The 14,240-nt window shown below is 38.8% G+C and overlaps 2 protein-coding genes across 4 annotated transcripts; one reads left to right on the top strand and one right to left on the bottom strand.

Moving 5' to 3' along the window:
- The first annotated feature begins 7,735 nt into the window (after positions 1 to 7,735).
- LOC116428230 (elongation factor Tu) lies at positions 7,736 to 10,913 on the top strand. The gene is made up of 7 exons (XM_031979611.2): positions 7,736 to 7,867; positions 8,003 to 8,108; positions 8,243 to 8,295; positions 8,361 to 8,526; positions 8,618 to 8,925; positions 8,995 to 9,656; positions 9,760 to 10,913. Exons 2-7 carry the CDS (start codon positions 8,072 to 8,074, stop codon positions 9,941 to 9,943), a joined length of 1,410 nt encoding a protein of 469 aa, XP_031835471.1. The 5' UTR covers positions 7,736 to 7,867; positions 8,003 to 8,071; the 3' UTR covers positions 9,944 to 10,913.
- Positions 10,564 to 13,905, bottom strand: Ran (RAN, member RAS oncogene family). Of its 3 annotated transcripts, none has more exons than XM_031979500.2 (3): positions 13,737 to 13,905; positions 12,592 to 13,070; positions 10,564 to 12,292 (listed from the first exon to the last, which is right to left on the bottom strand). In XM_031979500.2, the coding sequence occupies exons 2-3, from the start codon at positions 13,021 to 13,023 to the stop codon at positions 12,077 to 12,079; spliced, it is 648 nt and encodes a 215-aa protein (XP_031835360.1). In that variant the 5' UTR covers positions 13,024 to 13,070; positions 13,737 to 13,905; the 3' UTR covers positions 10,564 to 12,076. The 3 variants fall into 3 exon arrangements, with proteins under 3 accessions (XP_031835360.1, XP_031835361.1, XP_031835362.1); XM_031979501.2 differs by lacking the exon at positions 13,737 to 13,905 and adding an exon at positions 13,427 to 13,730; XM_031979502.2 differs by lacking the exon at positions 13,737 to 13,905 and adding an exon at positions 13,146 to 13,339.
- Between the last annotated feature and the right edge of the window lie 335 nt (positions 13,906 to 14,240).

Raw genomic sequence — 14,240 nt, 5'->3', positions numbered from 1 at the left:
TTGACCTGGCGTGGTGAAATTCGTTTCTATGCGATGGAATTTTGAAACGAATCTTAGACGCGGCGGTTATGCTTCTTGGAGGAACCAAGATGGAGGATGCGACTGTTTGTCCTTGCCACTGCGCGCTCTTGGCTTTTAACCATTTGCACTCGAGAGGTGACTCAGTCACCACTTAATTTGACGTAGATTTCATTTCTGTGCGATGGAATTTTGAAACGAATTTATTCAGACATACTGCGAAGTTAAAGGGGACGAATGATAATTGATTTGATACAGTGAAACTATAGGATGTGATATAAATAAATAATGACAGTCGATGTTATTGACCTGGCGTGATGGAAACGGAACAATGCGGACGAACATTCGCGTAGATTTCATTTCTATGCGGTGGAATTTTGTGAAATGAATCTTAGACGCGGCGGTTATGCTTCTTGGAAGAACCAAGATGGAGGATGCGGCTGTTTGTCCTTTGCTACTGCGCTCATTTAGGTTTTAACCCTTTGCACTCGAGAGGTGACTCTCAGTGAGAGGATGGGGGATAGGGGAAATAGACAATTAATCTTCCTCAATCTTTCTCAATCAATTATCGTTCGATAGAATGCAGAGAATTCGAAAATGCGTCGAAAGACAGAAAGACGAATATATTCAGCCATACTGCAAAGTTAAAGGGGACGAATGTTAACCCTTTGCACTCGAGAGGTGACTCAGTCAGCACTTGATTTGACGCAGTAAAACTATGAAGTTGAATATTTGGTATCTTAAGTGAAGCTTTGTGTTGCTATAGGGAATATTTAAATAAAATAGCTCTGACGTTTAATTTATCTATGAATTATCGTGAAATCAGTTTCGAACAGTGTCTTCTATATCTCGTTGAAAAATGTGGAATGTTTCCAGTGGAAAACTGTCGAGTGCAAAGGGTTAACCCTTTGGACGAAGATTCTTCGAAACATAGAAAACCTTCAGCATATGAAGCTAAATTAATTGCTTTATTAATAGAAAAATAGAAAACTACGTGCTGGTCTCTTCCTATTCGAGTAATTCAATCATTTGTCCACGACTTAGAAACGAAACGCTTTAGCTCTCACTGCTTCACCTAATCGAATCGACCCTCTGCGGACGAAGATTCTCGGAAATATACAAAACCATCAACAAATGAAGCTAAATTATATATCAATCACTTAAACAATAGAAAAATAGAAAACTACGTGCTGGTCTCTTCCTATTCGAGTAATTCAATCATTTATCCACGACTTAGTCTTCCAAATCTGAACATTTCATCTAAAACGCGTCATCCGTCCGCAAAGGGTTAAAACTGACTCCCACAAGAGCACGGTCTACGCGGTTCTAAATTTCAATGGCAGCCACTGTCGATCCCAACAAGCGGTTTCCAGTTTCATTATAATATACTTGCTATTCAACTAATTAAATCATTTATCCACGACTTAGTCTTCCAAATCTGAACATTTCATCTGAAACGCGTCATCCGTCCGCAAAGGGTTAAAACTGACTCCCACAAGAGCACGGTCTGCGCGGTTCTAAATTTCAATGGCAGCCACAGTCGATCCCAACAAGCGATTTCCAGTTTCGCGAATACGAAATCGTCGCGCGGTCCTCGCAGAGTTCTTCGGGAAGCGTCGAGGCGCGAGCAGGAAGTTCGTTGAACCCGAAACGGTTGTTCAGACTCACCGAATGATAGTTGACCACGAGCCATAGAAAGAAAATCGTTCCGCGGTTCCCGCGCATCTCGATCGTCTTACTCTCGCCTGGCAGATCGGTCCCGCACGACGACTTCTTCGGGAGGGTCCGCGCGAACGTTGAGGCGAGTTTGAATCGCGCGAAATCCGCGCGTACTTGGATGTCGCTGAAAGCAGACTGAACCGGGCCCCGGCGGCTTTCGGGCCTCATGCCCGACCGATGGAAAAGCGAACGCAACCGCGTTCCCTCGTTCTCCCTACCACCTCCTCGCCGCGTTCCCAGTGTCGGTCACGATCCTGGATCCCGGTCCCCGTCGGCCCGCCGATTTCTTCCTTTCTTTCCGTCCCGCGATCGTCGTTTGCATTTCTCCTCGGGGAAAGAAGCGTTGGATCGGAAGAAGCGGTGGCTTTAACCCTTAACACCGTTTCTACCGCGACCCTATTAATCGGCTCTTCGATTACAGATGCCTGACAATTACCTATTCAAATTACGCTGCCTTAAAATTAAACGAATCGGAACGATGTAACGGGATTCCCTTGCACTTTGATTTGGAATTTACAGATCTTTGCAAATAGAAACATACGCCTGTACATCTTAGCGAAAATTATGTAGTGACAGACTGGATTTGGCGTAAGTGAAGTGTTAACAGCCCTAATGGAGGTCGAAGGGTTCTAGAATTTAGTTCACTGTGTTCGAGTGTACTCGCCTTGAAACCCAAACTAATAATCAACGATTCATTATTCATTCACTCTGTAACGAATTGCTCATCTTTCTCGAATAACCTTGTAATTCTTCGTTTTACTTTAATGTCTTATTTTAACCCTTCAGTCGGACATTCTATTTTGTCCTATGTCGAGTCAGACATTCTATTCTGTTGCGACCTGTTTTAACGATTTTTTCTATATTTATTTGTAGTACAATTGTACCATCTAAAGGTAACATTTCAATGACTAAATATCGGTTATTCCAGATTTTTTATCGAAACGAGAGATTCCTTCGACTAGTCTACTTATTCAAGATTATTACAGAAGTAATTTTTCTCAAGTTTGTTTAACCCTTTGAACTCCGTAGGGTCCAATATTGCACCAGTTGTAATATTGAATATTCTAACGAATCAAAGAAACTAGCCTAAAATTATTAGATTCTCCACAGATCCAAATTTTGTACTGACAATGAAAAGGGAAGACCGAAGGAATATTATATTTTCCATTTTCATTGAAGGTACCATAAAAATTAGTTGCAGTTGCTGACAGATTACAAAACCATCCGGGTTAAGGGTTAAGGTGTCGAAGCGAGAAACCAAGAGCACTTCGGGCCGCAAAGGGTTAACCCTTAGCACTCCAGGTTGTTTCGTAATCTATCAGCAACTGCAACTAATTTTTATAGGATTCCTAGCGAAAATTAGAAATGCTATAACATTCCTTCGATCCTTTACTTTCCTTGTTAGCGGAAAATTTGGACGCGTGGAAAATCGAATAATTTTAGGGTAGTTTCTAGATTCATTAAAATATTTAATATAACTGGTGCCATATCGGAGCCTACAGAGTTCAAAGGGTTAAAGTTTCGTTCGACTCGGTACGACGATACGAGATCGTCGCGTTGAGTTCGCGATTCCAATCGACGCGCGACATTGCGTCGACGAGGAGGAAACGAGACGAAGAGGAAGTCGCCAGTGAAGAAGAACCTGGAATTCGAGTCACGTCGAGCGTTAGCTGCACAACACTCGGGATTCATTGTTATTCGAGGGAGAGCCACCTCGGACGAGAGAGGGAGAGAGAGAGAGAGAGACACTCGGCTACCTCGAAACACACCTTCTTTTCACCTTTGCTCGTAAGTACCTCGCGCTTAGTCGTCGGATCGTGACCGCGCGCACCGGTGGGAGAGGAACGCTCGTTCTCGGGATGCTTCGTCGTTATTCGAGCCGTTCGACGCGCGCGCGATCCAACGGGCCCGCCGCCGCGTCACTTCCGGTGGCTGCCCGTTCGCGTTTCGTTCCTAGATGGAACGAAATCCTCGTCGACGAACGATGCAACCGCGGGGCCAAGTGGGAAGCGGAAAGAGAGAACGGGCCCGCGAGTAACAGGAAGCGGCGGCAGCGGCGCGATCAACTACGTCGGAATGTAAATTGCGGATCGACCGAGGCTCGAACAAAAGAAAAGGCTGCCACGAGTTAACTCCGGGGAGGGTCGCCTCCGGTGCGAGGTAAAGAACCCGCGCGGGAATACGGTTGAACCGTAAAACCTCCGTAAAAGGAGCGCGATCGAACCGAAATCGGCCGCTTCCCAGATTCGACTCGTTCCTACGATCGGTGCGCCGTTCTTCGCGAGTGCAGCTATTTCTCGATTGGTTTTCTTTCATTTTTAGCTATTTTCTTTCGTTTGCATTCGTTTCCATTCATTTTTCCTTCATTTTCATTAATTTTCATTCATTTTCATTAATTTTCAACCATTTTCATTCATTCTCATTAATTTCCATTAATTTTCATCCATTTTGGATCCATTTTCATCCATTTTCATTCATTCTCATTAATTTCCATTAATTTTCATCCATTTTGGATCCATTTTCATCCATTTTCTTCCATTTTACATCCATTTTCATACATTTTCATTCATTCTCATTAATTTCCATTAATTTGCATTAATTTGAATTCGTTTTCATTAATTTTCATTAATTTCCATTAATTTCCGATCATTTTCATTAATCCCGAAACGTTTCGCTTCTTATAACGAAAATCCTACGAGCAAGCTGTCCAGTACATGTTCGAAATTTTCGATCTATGCATCGTGCACGAAACGCGAACAGATCGAGAGGAAAAAGGAGAACAAGGAAGTGATGAAGAAAAAGAAAGAGGAAGAGGAAAAGGAAGAGGAAGAGGAACAGGAAGAGGAAGAACTTTTCTTACCCGGGACTAATATCTGTTATAATTTGATATCTTTCCCAATTTATCTCTGCCTCTGCGGATATCCTTATCATGCAACGTTTACGGAGAACCGTAACAGATCACGATACCCGCGAATAGTACTGTAACGTACTGGGTGGCCATCTTTTATTACCATTAAAACACGTTCATTTTCTTTATGACACGTCGTCACTGTCGTTTTTGGCAATTGTACATTTTTAGTTCACTTTAAAACCTCGCATTCCACTGGTATCTCGTCTTTTTTAACGATATAACTCAAAGATAATCTCATCCGAGTCTCTGGCGCCGTTACATACACGTAAATGGTCTTAATTTTCAATTAACTGCACCTACCGCGCAAGTACTCACGTTTCTATAAGATCTTAAACTGTGTGGAAACACTATAATCGAAATTATTTAGCCATGAAAACGTTGTAAAATTAATCTGTTGCACGACGAATTCTTTATGCAATTATATTTCAGACTGATTCAATTACAGTTAAATACGCGAAGCGAGGAATATTGGTTCAAGACAATTGACTACAGTACAGAGACGACGAAACTGTGCAAACACTATAATCGAAATTATTTACCCATAAAGACGTTGTAAAATTAATCTGTTGCACGACGAATTCTTTGTACAATTATATATCAGACTGATTCAATTAAAGTTAAATACGCGAAGCGAGGAATATTGGTTCAAGACAATTGACTGCAGCGTAGAGACGACGTAAATCATGTGGAAACATTATAGTCTAAAATTATTTACCCATAAAAACGTAAAATTAATCTGTTGCACGACGAATTCTTTATAAATTATATTTCAAACTGATTCAATCACGTAAATCATGTGGAAACGCTATAATCGAAATTATTTACCCATGAAGTCGTTGTAAAATTAATCTGTTGCACGACGAATTCTTTATAAATTATATTTCAGTTAAAGTTAAATACGCGGAGCGAGGAATATTGGTTCAAGACAATTGACTACAGTACAGAGCCGACGTAACTGTGCAACCACGTAAATCAGGGGGACGTAACTCGGGGCAAATTATGCGCTAACGACGACATTACCGTCCGTTCTGATCATCCCCGCCTTCTTCTGGTTCTCAGCCTTCGTTCTACCGCTGCTCATTCTCTCGCTACTAATTTGGCCTCGCTTATTAATTTCATAGCTCACGCATGCACGTTCTTTCCTTCTTTCCTCCTTTCTACCTCAACGCGTTGATTGCCGCTCGATTTTAAGCTGCAGAATATGCGAAATGAAAAAAGTACGATATTAACCCTTTGCACTCCAAAAGTGCCTCTCAGTCACTACTCGATTGGTGCATCAAAATTGTAAAAATTCGTATTTGATAATTGAATAATATTTAAATAATTAAATCTTGAGTAATCTGTCGATACGTGAAATGTGGAAATAAAATACCATTGTTCCCCTTATTTTGTGAGTAGATCCCTCGTTAAGTTAAAAAAAATGTCATCTATGTCTCAAAAAAATAAATTGAATATTTCCAGTGACAAATTTTTGGAGTGCAAAGAGTTAACCTAAGTATTACGGACGTTTTTTCTTCGGTCGACACTGTCATTGGGGTCACTGGTGACAGGAGCATCAAGATAACTCGGAAACAATTATAATTCATAAGACAACTAACGTCGACTAAAAATGGCAAAATATTCGCTAATAACTAAAGAATTGTGGTAGAAAATAATTAACCCTTTGCACTCGAGAGGCGACTCTCACTCGCCACCTGATTTCACACAGTGGAACCATAAACTTTGACATTTAGCACATTGAGTGCCACACGATTTTGCCAAGAGAAATAAAAAATTGCAGGTTTATCTTGTAAAAAATAATATTGCTAATATTTTGTTGCTAATATTGTAATATAGAAAAGTTTTCAAACAATCATCGGTTAATCGAACGAAGTATAGTAATTCGATTTGATTGGGGTCACCGGTGACCCCACGGCATCAATGTGTTAATACTGCACCTTGTATAACTCACAATTCGAAAAATATTAGAATAAAATAGCTTCGTTCCTCATTTTCACAAAGTATCGTTATCTCATCAGGTGTTCAAATATTTCTACTGGAAAACTTCCGAGTGCAAAGGGTTAATAATTATTATTTATCTTTGTCACGTAAGTACCAGTGGTACGTAAAACGTTTTTCGTGGCAGTCGTATTGAACTCGAGTTCAGACTCGAGGAAGAACGCATACGCGATATGATTTAATATCTCGCGGAGTTCATTAATATCATGTTCGTTGATTAGCAAGATAACTAGGTTAAAAAAGGACCGAGTAGAATTTGCATCGATGTACCTCTGGGTTTACGTTCCATCTTCGTCTCGGAGTGTTTATTAGCAGAAATTTCCACGCGGTGAAATCTGATCGGAAAATCGTTAGAGGACCTATTAACATTGCTGATTTAATAACGCTCTGTATCTTCTTCTCGCGTGAATTCGAAAGAGACGATCGTCGTTACGACTTCTTCCATTCCTGTTCACATTGTGCTTCTAATGGTCTCTTTCTTTCGCGATAGTTCGTCTCTCTTCTGTGTACTGTAGTTCAAGTTCCTGTTAGTCCATCTGTTAACAGTTACCGTAAGCTTAAGAAGGGAAACATCGATCGTTCACCGACAGGTACGCAGTTCATACTTATTTTAACACTGGAACTACGTAGCAGTCAAAATGACTGGTTTTGACCTTTTTCTTTCGCAATCAATATCTTAAAAGCATTAAATAATTGAAATGACCTTGAAAATAAATTGTTTCATTTGAATACTATAATGAATGTGTAAAATAACTGACAATCTATTGTTACAATTTTTATACGGATTATGTATCAATCGTATTAAATGCTCGGTAGTTCTAGCGTTAAGCCTCGTTTAAGCTGATTAGTTTCATTACTGATTTTAATCCTGATTAGTTTCATTTCGTATGTTTGTACGTTGCACCGATCTTCGTGACCCAGAAAATTCAAGTCGAAGGAGAAATCGACACAGGCGACTTTAACGGAAGAGAATATCTTTTCTTGAATCATTTACCTCGAGATATATCAATAATATGAATATATAAATGAATATGTAAAAATATGGATATTCGTTATCGTCGATTTTATCGTTTAAATGTGCCGCCAATTTTGAATCGCTGGCAACGGAATTGTTGCCAACATTCGTTGGAAAAGAATAACATAGGTACTTGAAAAAATTTTGTAACTATTGATCAATATAATTTAATAAATTATCGAGGATATCGATTCTGGCTCGGAGACGTAAGTAAAAGAATTAAATAATATGTAACGCCAGTATATATCTCATGTTTGAAGAATTATGTAATTGATGCAAGTTGTTCAATTGATAACCACACACGTCGCTTGTGTCGTTTAACGATTCTCTGCATTGTACAGCGAAATCTCACGAAATAAATTATCGCGAGCTTCGAGGATCGTTGAATACCGAAGTATTAAAGAAAAAACATGGCATACAATTGTGGAAAAATAGTTTTTAGTCCAGGTACGCAATCATTTACACATGCTCCTGATATTTTTAATTGAATGATTTACTTGTGTACCTTCTGCGGTTTACGGTGTACCTTTTACGAGAGAACAATAATTTGATGATATATTGTAATGGTTATTTTCTTTTAGTACTTGGGCGAACCGTGAAACAAGTATTTTACATCGAACGTTTTATTAAGAATGTAAGGAATATTGATAATATTATATCGTAAGGTAGAGCGTCATTTAAAAATGAAAAAACTTTCAGCAATTTTGCGATAAGTTGTTGGTCACCTCGTTTGTACCGACCGTTACGACACAGAGGTTCTACGCAGAAAAACAAGTATATTCCAGAGCTAAACCACACTGTAACGTGGGTACAATTGGTCATGTCGATCATGGAAAAACAACGCTTACCGCAGCTATCACCAAAAGTGTGTATTTTTATTCTTTGGTTAACGGTTTCTCCCTAGCTTTTGATTTCTTTCAAACAATGTAATCTTGTTGCATTATTGTGTACTCTAGTTCTGTCCGAAAAACAATTGGCACAAGAAAAGACTTACGCAGAAATTGACAATGCCCCGGAAGAAAAGGCTCGTGGTATTACAATTAATGCAGCACATTTAGAGTATGAAACGCCAAACCGTCATTATGGACACACGGATTGCCCAGGTCATGCAGATTATATTAAGAACATGATTACTGGTACAGCACAAATGGACGGAGCAATTCTTGTAGTTGCAGCTACAGATGGTACCATGCCGCAAACTAGAGAGCACTTGCTTCTTGCCAAACAAATTGGCATTGAACATATTGTCATCTTTATCAATAAGGTATCATTTTTTCCTATCAAACTTATCCGCAATACTGGATTATCAATATCATCCTTTTCTATGGTAAAGGTCGATGCAGCAGATGATGAAATGGTCGAGTTAGTGGAGATGGAAATTCGAGAACTATTAACCACAATGGGATACGATGGGGACAACACACCCATTATTAAAGGTAGTGCACTTTGCGCGTTGGAAGGAAACAAAACAGACATTGGAAAGGATGCAGTATTAAAATTAATGGAAGCTGTGGATACTCATATTCCAACTCCTATAAGAGATCTGGATAAACCATTCTTATTACCTATAGAAAGTGTTTATTCAATCCCTGGTAGAGGAACGGTAGTAACGGGCCGATTAGAGCGTGGCAAAGTAAAAAAAGGCACAGAATGTGAGATACTTGGTTTCAACAAAACTTTCAAAAGTATCATAACAGGAATAGAAATGTTTCATAAAACACTGGAAGAGGCACATGCTGGTGATCAGATGGGTGCTCTACTCAGAGGTGTGAAGAGGGAAGATGTTAAAAGAGGTATGATATTGTGCAAGCCAGGTACAATGAAAGCTTATGACCACTTACGGTGTCAGTTATATATGCTAACCCCGGCGGAAGGAGGTCATAAGAAGCCCCTCAGTGATTTAAGTCAATTTCAAATGTTTTGTAAAACATGGGATGTTGCGACACAACTTAATTTTGAAAACAAAGATTTAGTTATGCCCGGTGAAGACTTTACGTAAGTTTATTATTAGTTATAACTTATTATAGTGGTAAATAAATAAAATGCAACTGCATTATATTATTATTAAACAAATATACTTGCTGTTCCTTTAATATAGATGCGTATTAAAATTAATAAGGCCAATGGTTCTCGAGAAAGGACAGCGATTCACGTTACGAATTGGAGGTAAAACCTTGGCAACTGGAGTGGTAGTGGACATTTTGAAATCACTTACCGACACAGAGCGAGCACACCTTCTGGATGGTAAAAAGAAAATCTTGAAACTAAAACAGGAAAGTTGAATCGTCGCGTTTGATGTGCACAAAAGTGGATGTCATGATTGAGATAAATAAATTCATATCTATATATCTGTGACGCTGATCATCTAATTTTTTTTAAAAATATTAAAATGTTAATTACACGTGTTTATGCATTTTTCACATACATATTGATTTTAAAAGTTAGATTATCCTTACTGTAAATACGCGTTTATTACGATCTTAGATTAATAGTTGTATGTAACTGAGGTATGCTTTATATAAATACCAATTAATATAATCTCTTCCATGTAAATACTGTGTATTCAATTTATCATGCTAATATGTAAGTACTTGGATCTATTCAGCGTTAAAGACTGTCACAGAAAAGTACGGGTAAGAGCCAAGAAAATAGACGTCGAGTATTGCGTTCGTTCAATATTCAACGAAGTTTATGTTTCAAATGAATTATTTATGTTTCATGTGAAATCATTCACTTCCGTTTTTCTTCTATTATGTCGTGAAATCTAGGTCTTATAAGAATGCTTGTGTTCCGCTGACACAGACGCATCGGTCTACTCCATTTCTCGCGTTTTAAAACAGTCTCTTTCGAACGTGCGTGTACATAAGTACTTACATATATTTGTAAATGTTACAACTTTAAAAACAGTTCAAGGACGTTTTATTGAACTCAATACATCATCGGTACAAGTTTCAATGAGCAGAATCCCTAACCGCTCAGTAACAAGTGCTTCTCTCTTTTGTTTCTGTTTTCTTTCTCTTTATAGTCGAAAAAAGTCTGTTGGTGATTCGATACACCTTCCTCGATCGTGTACTCCGTATAATTTTATTCACAATAAACCGGAGAAATTAAGGAGAATTTTATATGTGTGTGTGTATGCACGCGCATGTAACGCTTTGTCTCCCAACAAAACTGGAACGAACGTTTTCATGTATATATATATATAAAAAAAAAAAAAGAAAAACACTGTTTATATAATTTAAGTCGAACAAATCATACATTCACCTTCGCTTATAAAAATAGTAAATAGTCCTTATTATCGTGGACAGGCGCAACTGACTGCAAACCGTGCTTCATCTCAATCGCAACATTATTTTAAAATACAACATTGTGTCTGGGAGTCACAGGTGTTTGCAAAGACAATTTCTACATTGTTCGCGTTCGATTGATACATATACATCGATGCCCTCTTTTTCTTTTTTTTTTGTAATTCATTCATTACCACGTAACCAAGGTGTAAAACTAATAGCAAAGGTTATGTTATTAATTTAGAAAGATCCCAACTATTTCAAGCGCTTTGCGGGGTTGATACGTGACCAATTGAAACATTTAGATCTGTATTTGTGTATGTGTATGTGTATTCCTGATCTGATGTGCGTACTTCTGAGTGTACGTGTAAACAGTGACCTCTAAAAAAAGGAAAAATCAGCGTTTTCTGTTGTATATCGATAGATTCTTTCTCATGGAATTAATTCTTTATATTCGTGATTTACGAAAAAAAAATGTAACAATTCGTTTCGTTCGAACAATTGAATCGGCTGCGACGATATCGACAAGAAAAAAATTCAATAACTACACAACGGTACACCTGAAACCTGATGGACAATACGATTTATCGAAAAACCACTCCGTCGGTTACATTAAATACGTCGTGTTATACAACATACGACTACTCACGCATACTCATTCACAATACAATAAAAAGGCATAAAGAATATAGAGCAAGCGCAACGTTTATCATCGAAGAACTCTTTTTTTTTCAACTTCAGCGTATTAAATTTTGAACATTTGAAATGTATCGATCAAAGCCTACATGTCCGCATCGATTAAGTCCTAGGTTACGCTCGGGTCATTCGGCACTCGTATAAAATTAGAGGTCATGTGTACTATATTCTTCGCATACATGATGCATGTGCATGCAAACGCAGTTATCAATTCCTGTATCCCTTCTTCAAGATAAAGCTCGCGTAAAGTTTGAAATCACAGAAATATTTTTATCGTTATTAACGTATTCCCGTATCGAACAAAATTTGGCGAATCTTTTAATTCCTTCAAAGAAAGAATCTTCGATTTATGGAGAGGCACGAGAACGTAACAACCGAGGTATGCTCGTACACGGTATGCCTCTGTTCGGATGATAGGAACGACGAAACAGACTAAAGGTCTTCGTCGTCCTCTGGTAATGCAGTTTCTTGAGCTTCCTTGAGATCCTTTTCTATTTGTTGCTGCCATTGTGGGTCCATGGTAACCTCGGGAGGTAGAAGAGCAGGCATGGCGACGAACTCCAAATTTGGATCACCGATGAGTTTACGTGCTAACCATAAGAATGGCTTTTCAAAATTGTAATTGCTTTTCGCACTGATGTCGTAGTACTGAAAATATGAGAAATATGTTGTAGTTTGATAACAACGATTAGGATACCTATTCTCAGATGAATTTACTACACGGGGTATACAACCATGTAGAAAGTAAATTACATATTGAAGTTGAACACATATAAAGGATTTGCAATATGTTTCATATTTTAGTTCTGACTCTGTAGTGAACAGTATTTGTGAATTCTTTGTTACACATGGTAATAATATGGCAGTGAAAAGGATTACACAAACTCTTGTAGAATACCTTGTATTATTTGAAATAACCGTGCATTCGCGTTATGATAATCCATTACCTGGAGATTTTTCTTTCTGTGGAAAACGATGCTCTTCGCTTTGACTTTCCTATCTTTGATGTCAACTTTGTTACCGCAGAGCACGATAGGTATGTTCTCACAAACTCTGACTAAATCTCTGTGCCAATTCGGCACATTCTTGTAAGTAACTCTTGATGTAACATCAAACATGATAACAGCACATTGCCCTTGAATGTAATAACCGTCCCTGAGACCACCAAACTTCTCTTGACCGGCGGTGTCCCAAACATTGAATCTAATGGGTCCTCGATTCGTGTGGAATATCAAAGGATGTACTTCTACGCCCAAAGTGGCGACGTATTTCTTTTCGAATTCTCCGGTTAAATGTCGTTTTACAAACGTAGTTTTCCCAGTACCACCGTCGCCGACGAGGACACACTTGAAAGTTGGCATATCAGCATCTTGTGCCATTTTGATATTAATCCGCACTGATTTGTGGTAATAACGAGCCGACGGATCTGCAAAGAGAACGGCAAGAGTAAATAATAGAGCTGCTGTTACTCGAAACAAGCAATATTCATGTTAGGAGCCACCTCGCGAGATAAGACACCAACACGGTTATAACACGGTTATGATACAGTTATGGCACGGTTATATGTCGGTCCCGATTAAACATCACGATAAACGAAATATGGTTTAATTATAGCACGTGGCAACGGCAATAGGGTGTTTTCCAATTAATTTCAAAGTCAATGGAAGATACTAAATCGGACGGTATCACGCGCTGAAAACGTGATCGGATACGATCGGCAAAGAAGTAGAGAAAACTGGAATATATGAAACGCATTCTCACTCGTTCAATGAGTCCACCTACCGAAATTCGGACCGAATATATCTCGGAAGATTACACGAAAACACCCGTCAGATATTATCCCGCGCTCCCGAGCAGTTACTCGACATGGAAAATTCACCACGTTCTCAGAGAATGGCGCCCCTCATCGAAACGCTAGAAACCACTTTTACGTTATATTCTCAATACACTACTGTATCCCATGCCACAGAAACGATGATCAACCGAGCGCTTGTTATTTTGAAACTTGAAGGAAATTTTTAGAAATTAAAGAATGTAAGTACAAAATTTCCCGGCAAGTGATGTGTACGTGAAAATGACCGATAGAACTTACCCTGCGACACAGTCGTTATGGCTCACAATGGCGTTCCCTTGACTCGACGAGTAGGGGTCTCCTTTTTCGTTATTCGCCAAGTACAATCGGATTCGAATTAAAGGAACCGTTTGCCCGGCGGGGTTCGAAAAAATGCAATTTTAATATTTTTATCCCACGATCTTCAAAAGAATCTGGAAATCGTTGGTTTTCGAAAAAAATTTCAACAAGAACATGACCGGCCGTAGCGACATCTATTTTATGCGCGCCACATGGAACCGGCGATCAACGAATTTTCGTCCTCAACGAAATTTTCCAAGGATGTTCACATCCGATACGATCAGTTTAGTTGTCATCAACCGGTACGAAAGAGTGTCCCTCTCAATCTGTAACATTGAATGACAACTAGGTGCATTTTAACCGTTAACAACCTACGAATATTTATAAAATGAAAAATGTAAAAGTATACAGGAAAATAAAGAAAACTATAGAAAAATGACAATTGAATATTTCTTTTGAAGCCGT

This window comes from Nomia melanderi, chromosome 4 (genome assembly GCF_051020985.1).
Source record: "Nomia melanderi isolate GNS246 chromosome 4, iyNomMela1, whole genome shotgun sequence".
Lineage (NCBI taxonomy): Eukaryota > Metazoa > Arthropoda > Insecta > Hymenoptera > Halictidae > Nomia > Nomia melanderi.
The sequence above is the reverse complement of the archived record's forward strand: the minus strand, read 5'-3'. Positions and strand labels throughout refer to the sequence as shown.